The 7712-nt window shown below is 45.8% G+C and overlaps 1 protein-coding gene across 1 annotated transcript; it reads left to right on the top strand.

The window, feature by feature from the left end:
* Positions 1-2968: 2968 nt before the first annotated feature.
* On the top strand, positions 2969-7688 carry LOC123254453 (filamin-B-like; the record flags this gene model as incomplete). Its single annotated transcript, XM_044683473.1, has 3 exons — positions 2969-3217; positions 6247-6344; positions 7193-7688. Coding segments are annotated over 3 exons (755 nt in total), but the record flags the coding sequence as incomplete, so codon positions are not given.
* Positions 7689-7712: the final 24 nt, after the last annotated feature.

Genomic DNA, 7712 nt, shown 5'->3' with positions numbered 1-7712 from the left:
CCTCCTCCTCCTCCTCCTCCTCCTCCTCCTCTCCCCAGAAAACTTCCAGAAGACAAACTGCGCTCTTTGGAAACGACAGTCTTTTCCCCAAATCTTTAGTTGTCTCAGCTAATAGGTTTAAAACACTGAAGGATAAAACGGGCGACTGGCTGCGAGGGCAGAGCCTGGGATTTTGCTGTGGTTTTGCTCAGGGCTTAGCCGTGTCTGGCACAGAGTACACCCTTCATAAGTGCCTTTTTTTTTTTTAACTCCTAATTTCTGTCTTAGAATTGATATTAAAGGGGCAGCTGGGTAGCTCAGTGGATGGAGAGCCAGGCCTAGAGACAGGAGGTCCTGGGTTCCAATTCAGCCTCAGACACTTTCCAGCTGTGTGACCCTGGGCAAGTCACTTGACCCCCATGGCCCACCCTTACCCCTCTTCCACCTAGGAGCCAATACACAGAAGTTAAGGGTTAAAAAAAATAAATAAATAAAAAAAAAAGAATTGATATTAAAGGGGCAGCTGGGTGGCTCAGTGGATTGAAAATCAGACCTGGTCTGCTTTGGAACCAATATAGAGGATTAATTCTAAAATGGAAAGTAAGGGTTTAAAAGAAGAAAAAGAATCAATACTAATAGTAATTACTATTACTAATTACTAAATTACTAACTACTAACTACTAATACTAATGACTAAAAAAAGCAAATACTCATCTAGGCCTGGCTCTCTCTCCATGGAAGCACCTAGGTACGCTTTTAAATACTTCAAAAAATGAATTTCCCCCCAATTATATGGAAAAATAATTTCCAGTATTTTAAAAAGAATTTTCGATCTTCAATTCTCTCTATCCCTCCCTTCCCTGAGATGGTAGGCCAGCTTTACGTGTAAAAATGAAGAAAGAAAGTGAAAAAAGTTTTTAACAAATGCTTTTTGAGATGGATTTAAAAAAAAAAAAACAACACCTTTACCTTCTGTCTGGGAATCAATCCCCTATATTGGTTCTAAGGCAGAAGAGCAGGAAGAGGTAGGCAGGAGGTGGGTGGGTTAAATGACTTGCCCAGGGTCACATAGTTAGGAAATGTCTGGGGCCATATTTGAATCCAGGATCTGGCTCCAGGCTATCCACCGAACCACCTCGCTGTCCCTGAATGATGGATTTTTTCCACATTGTACACATGGGACCATATTCCAGATCAACAATCCTTCCAGTGTGTCGCTTTCTAAAACCAGGTGGAGGCTTGGGGCGCCATCTTGAAGTGATGAAGGCATTTCCAAATGGGCCTGGCGATTCGTGCCCGCTACGTGGGGCATCTGGAACAGAAACACCAGCTCCATGTGCGCCTGTGTGATAGAGCTATAAATAATAAAAAATAATAAAAAATATAAAAAATAAAGCGATCGCTAGAATGAGGCCTGCAGAGAGCAGAGAACTAAGGCCTTGCTTCAAAGCTAGGCGGGTCAGTGTTAGAGCCGAGGGGGCCTGGGAAGAGATATTAAGCACCAGTTAGCAGAGAAGAGGGCTGCGCACTTCCCCAAGCTCGTTTGGGGTTAGTAGCAGAATTAGGATTGGAATCCAGATCTCGGCGCGTCGCTTTGCTTTCTCTTCACCAACATTTTGGCTGTGAATATCAAGTTTCAGTTTCTCAGACATGACATTCCTCCAAACCGTGACGCTGTGCTTGAAGCCAGAACTACAAAGACGTAAATGGAGACACTCCCATCAGGACTATCTGTGTATTCAGAAGCTATCTGAGACTTCCAATCTGGGAGGGATCTTAGGAACATGGATTTAGAGCTAGAACGGACCTTTGCTGTTGTTCAGTTGTTTCAGTGATCTTTGTGACCCCATTTCAGGGTTTTCTTGGCAAAAATACTGGAGTGTTTTTCCATTTCCTTCTCCAGTTCATTTTGCAGATAAGGAAACTGAAGCAGAGTTAAGTGACTTGCCCAGGATCACACATCTAGTAAGTGTCTGAGGCAAAATTTGAACTCAGGATGATGAATCTTCCTGATTCTAAGCCTCATGCTTTATCTACTGTCCCACCTCACTGTCCTGGAAAGGACCTACGAGTTCAGCTAGTCCAGTGCCTTCGTTTTTTATTTAATTTATTTATTTAATTTATTTTTAAACCCTCACCTTCTGTCTTGGAGTCAATACTACGTATTGGTTCTAAGGCAGAAGAGTGGTAAGGGTAGGCAATGGGGGTCAAGTGACTTGCTCAGGCTCACACAGCTAAGAAGTGTCTGAGGCTGGATTTGAACCCAGGACCTCCCGTCTCTAGGCCTGGCTCTCAATCCACTGAGTCACCCAGCTGCCCCCCAGTGCCTTCATTTTAAATGAAGAAATTGAGGTTGAGGGACTTGCCCAGGGTAACAGAGGTTAGTGGAGAAATCCAACCCTAGATCCTCTGGATTCCAATCTTAACTTTCTTTCCACTGTATGGGAAATGCTATGGTTTCCTTTAATCCTAATGGAAACTCTTTATTTGCTCTTCTCAGATTTTAGATTTTATCTATGTCCATTTTGGACTAGTTTGGAGCCGGGGCTGTGCCAGTGCTCAGCACAGAGTGTAGTACACAGCAGGTGTTCAATAAATATTGATCGACTGATTCCTTTTGTTTGGGAGTGTTGTTTGTTCCCAAGGAATACTTCATTAAGCCATTGCTTTGTGTGGAATATGGTAGATCCCATCGTATTCTGTCCCACTGGACCTCGAGAGGAATTCTAAAGGATCTGTGTTGAAGAATGAATGAACTTCAGCCTCCTTTGTTCTTTGGACTAGTTTGGAGACCAAGAGGTTGCTTTTGTCTTTGATATTTATTGACACGGGGATATCGTTTGGTCCTGAGGAATACTTCACGCGGCCATAACTTTATGGAATATGGTAGAATCCGGTACTTTGCCCAGTTGGACTAGTTGGAATTCTAAAGGCTCCATCTTGAAGAATGAGTGAACTTAAGTGTCTCTTGTTCTGTCTCCCTCCGCAGATAGCAAAGCCATTGTGGATGGAAACCTGAAGCTCATTCTTGGCCTGGTCTGGACCCTCATTCTCCACTACTCGATTTCCATGCCTGTGTGGGAAGATGAAGGAGATGATGATGCCAAGAAGCAAACTCCAAAGCAGAGGCTGTTAGGTTGGATTCAAAACAAGATCCCATATTTGCCCATCACCAACTTTAACCAGAACTGGCAAGATGGCAAAGCGTTGGGAGCCCTCGTGGACAGCTGTGCCCCAGGTAAGTGCTTGTCTGGATCTGGCATCCCTCAGTGATCTCCAGGCTTCATGGAAACCTGGGAGGGACTCCTTGGTTTAGTTCCCCTCTGAGGAATAGAGACCTGAAAGGGAAAATACTTGTCTAAGTGACTTAGCAATAGACCCATGATAGCATTGACCTTCATCTGCATTCCTGCCAAAGGCCTAGAGTCATATCCTTAAAAACTCTCAATACTAAGTTTTGGTTCCAAGGCAGAAGAATGATAAGGGCCAGGCAATGAGGGTTAAATGACTTGCCCAGGGTCACACAGCTAGGAAGTGTCTAAGGCCAGATTTGAATCCAGGATCTCCAGTATCCAGACCTGGCTCTCTACTGAGCCATCTACCCAACTGCCCTGGGTATAACTTCTTGAGTCCACAGACCTTAAACCCTGGACCAGGAGTGGGCACCTACTCAGGCTAGTCTCTCTCCTGGGATGTGGGCTTGGTCAGTATGAGCTGTAAGAAGACAAAACACCTAGAGGCCAGCAATACAATCAGCTTCTCCTCTGCTCTGGCCAACTCTCTTCTGCTTCATGACCAGCCTTAATGATCACGATCTCTGAGGGGGTCATAGATTTAGATTTAGTACATTTCAGAAAGAGACTACCTTCGTAATTGTCCATGCATGATTGACTGGACTCAACTATCCTAACTTGGGCTGCCTAGCATAGTCTATAAACACTGCCCCACTCACACATCAAATAATGTTCCTTTACCGGGTTGTTCAGTTCTCTGCTCCCAGGTTCTGAATTCTAGGTGGGCTAGCGGGACATGGGAGTTGGGGGTAGGTGTGGTTCTTTTACTTGTTAATCTTAGAAATAATATTTCTAGAGTCAGAATTCTGATTCACTGAGAGGATGTCAGTAGAACTTCAAGGAAAAATTCAGGCACTTTTTTTTTTTAACTTTTGTTTCGAGATTAGTGGGATGAAGCAGTATTTTCCCTGGTTGAGAGAGCCATTAGAGAAATAGAAATATCCATTTCTGGCAGTGCGCTGGTGAAGTCAAGTCAAGCATTTATCAAGCACTTATTAAGTACTAGGGATTGTACCATGTACAAGTAAAAGCAGAATGATCCATAGTCCAGACCCTAAGGTACTTCCTCTCTAATAGAAGAAGATAACACATAAAAAAGAAGTTCAGGTGGTAGGAAGTAGGAGAGGGTATCAGCAGGGTTGGGAGAGGGAAAAAAATCCTGTCAAGAGCAGAGCCCGAAGAAGAATCTGTGGGCACGGTGGGCCTGAGCACTTTCCTCAAAATGGAAGTTCTGGGAGGAAGGAGCCAACTAGAGGAAGGTTCTGTGCTAAGTGAGCACTCTGGGAAGACCTTTAGGAGGGAATAGAATATGAAAGAGGAACAAGGAGGCTAGGAATTTCTGAACTAAGAGGAGGAGGAGGAGGAAATGGCCTCAGACTAATGTGTGACAAGAACCTATATTTTGAGTAGTGATCTAGACGATAAGTGCAGTAAGAGCCCCAAGGAAGGTGAGAGGAGTCTGCGATGGAATCCCTGGAGAAAGCTTCTTGGGGCAGGTAGGATTTAAGCCAGATTTGGAAGGATGGGCAGGGAGAATAATGTTCTTAAAATTTCAGTTGATGTCTTTTTTTCACATAACCTTCATTTCCAAGTTTAGATAGGGAGAGGAAGTCATTCCTTGTAACAAAGAATAGAAAGGGCAAAACATGGCAGCTTAGCAAAACTACGCAACCCAGGAATTGAAGCTGACTATTTATTCAGTGTTCCATGCCCAGAGTCCCCCATATTTACTAAAAAGAGAGGGGGGGAGGGAAGGGAAGAGACAGAGACAGAGAGAGACAGAGAGAGACAGAGAGAGAGACAGAGAGAGACAGAGAGAGACAGAGACAGAGAGAGACAGAGAGAGAGAGAGACAGAGAGCGAGCATATTTGCTCAGTGCTAGGAATTGGTAGTCAACCTATTTATGAAGGAAACGACAAATGAAATAGTTTGGAATTTGTTGCTTTATGTAGCCTGTAGTTAAAAATTGCTTATTTCAGAGTTTTATTGATGGTTACCAAGTTTAGAATTAAATAATTACACAATAAAAGGCCTGGTGGAATTTTGATTCTCTGGGATGAAGAAACAGCATAGGCCAAGGTGAATAGGTTGGAATGAGCTTAGCAGGGGAGTTGAGGAAGCCGACGAGACTAAGGAAGAGGGTGAAGGTGGAGAAATTGCTAGTGATGAGGTTGAGTGGCTCTAGTGGGGCCACGTTCTGGAGGCCTTCAAGGCTGAAGTTGTTCCTCTTAGGAACTGATTGGGAACCAGGAGTTCCCCTTGAGTCCTACTGACTCATTTTGTTTGCAGTGACTGAGATGAAACAAGGAAAGAGAGGCTTGGCCAGTCCATTGCTTCTTGGGAAAGAGGGTCTCAATGGATATTGGGAAAATGTGGAATTTTAAGATAAAGTGACCTGACATAAATCACTTTCCTACATCAAGTTCTAGACCCTTTACCCATGTTTAAAAACAACAACACTCCTAGGATGAGCTGGTGAATTTCTTTTAATTTAAGCTTTATTGTATTATAGTAAAGGAATATAAAGGCAGCCATAGACAGTGAGTAGCTGTGTGACCCTGGCCAAGTCACTTAACCTGTCTCAGTTTTGTAAAATGAGCTGAAAAAAGAAAGGGCACACTCTTCTAGGATCTTTGCCAAGAAAGGCCCCAAATGGGGTCATCAAGAGTTGGTCATGAAAGAAAAGGAAGATAATAATTGAGTCCTAGAGCTGGAGAGAACTCTGAAGGAACATGCTCAGTGTTGGGGGAATTCTTCCTCGGACCATTGCAGGATGATTGTCTGATCTTTTGCAAATTCCCGGAAGGTGAGACATGACCTGTAGACTACCTTGACTTGCTGATACAGTTTATATAATTCCTCTTGGCTTTGAAGAAAGCCCAGGAAGGACTGAGCAGCAGCCTTGCTCCGTCTCATTCCCTGCCAGCACTTCCCTTTGCGTAGTGTCTAGCTAACATCTCCTTTATACTTCAGGGCTTTGCCCCGACTGGGAATCCTGGGATCCTTCGAAGCCTGTGGACAATGCCCGGGAAGCCATGCAGCAGGCGGATGACTGGCTGGGAGTCCCACAGGTAAGAGCCCTTCCCTCCTCCGTTCTCTTTGGTGGTCTGAGTCTTTTTCTACGGTCACGGCGTTCAGGAAGCCGTGATCGAGGTCCTACTATGCGCCAGGACTAGAAACACAAAGGGAAAAAAATGATAGTTTATGCCCTCGGGGAGAGCGTAAGCGCCAGGAGGACTAGAACTACCACTGGGGGAAGACAGATGGCCATGGTGGTGTCGCTACTGAGCATCTCAACGTCGGTGTGCTTTTCTGGCTCATTAGACAGTGAGAGTTCTTCCAGGCAGAGGCGGCCGGCCGCTATCTTTTCTGTTAAAGGAGCTGCTCCGGTGGCAGCAGAACAGGATGGGCAAAAAGCCTGGCAGGGAGTAGCCGCTGACCAGCTCCTGCAGGAGAGGCCACACACGTGTCACAGGAGATGCTTGTAAAGCACGTGGCACCCAGACGGCGCAGAATCAGCGCCGGTTCTCCTCCTCTTCTCCTGAACGAAGACCTTCGAGGATGGTGCAGCTTTGAGGGAATTTGCCTTTTGCCATTTTATTAGGGCTAGTGCTGACCGTTGGCAGAAGCTGGGGAGCCTTTGAGGCTGGCCACTATTGAGGAATGGCATGTGGGTGACTGGAGAGCCGGGGATGGGTGGTAGAGAAGGAAGAGTGGGGCGTGTCGAGTTCTGTCTGGTCTCCCTTCCGCAGCCCAGAGCCCCATTGGGGGAAAGAAGCCCCAACTTTCATGGGATGAGTCCCTCTGAGGTGACTGAAGGCTCATCATCACCGTCTTCTTCCCGGGTCTCTTTCAGAGAGTTTTCAATATTCCTTTGTTCATTGTCTGCCCGAGCGCTGACCGCTGTGCTCTCTTTCAGGTCATCACCCCTGAAGAGATCATTCACCCCAACGTGGACGAACACTCGGTCATGACTTACCTGTCCCAGTTCCCCAAAGCCAAGCTCAAGCCGGGAGCCCCCCTTAAGCCCAAACTCAATCCGAAGAAGGCCAGGGCCTACGGCCGAGGTGAGGACCCCGGCAGCCTGGCTTCCAGCTGCCGCTTTAGGAACGTTTCTAATTTCGGGTGGGAGCTGTGGCTGAGCCTCTTTACGAGCTGGTTCCCACCTCTGGTGCACCCCATTGTGTTTGCTGGGATGCTCCTTCCCGCTGGAAAGGGAGTCCGTCATTGCCAGCCTCTTCCAGACTTAGACTTTGCTGAAACCTCCTGGCAACGGCCTCCATTTTGCATTTTACAGCTCTGGGGCCGGTTTGTCTTAAAAAAGTAAAGTGAGGTAGAAATCATTGTGAGGAGAGCTAATCCCTGAGCATAATCTGATTTATAACCTAGAGAAGGTATATTTTTCACAAAAGTCTAAGATGGTGGCAGCTCTTTTTTTT

Source organism: Gracilinanus agilis, unplaced genomic scaffold (genome assembly GCF_016433145.1).
Source record: "Gracilinanus agilis isolate LMUSP501 unplaced genomic scaffold, AgileGrace unplaced_scaffold22557, whole genome shotgun sequence".
Classification (NCBI taxonomy): Eukaryota; Metazoa; Chordata; class Mammalia; order Didelphimorphia; family Didelphidae; genus Gracilinanus; species Gracilinanus agilis.
This window is presented reverse-complemented; position numbering and strand designations above follow the sequence as displayed.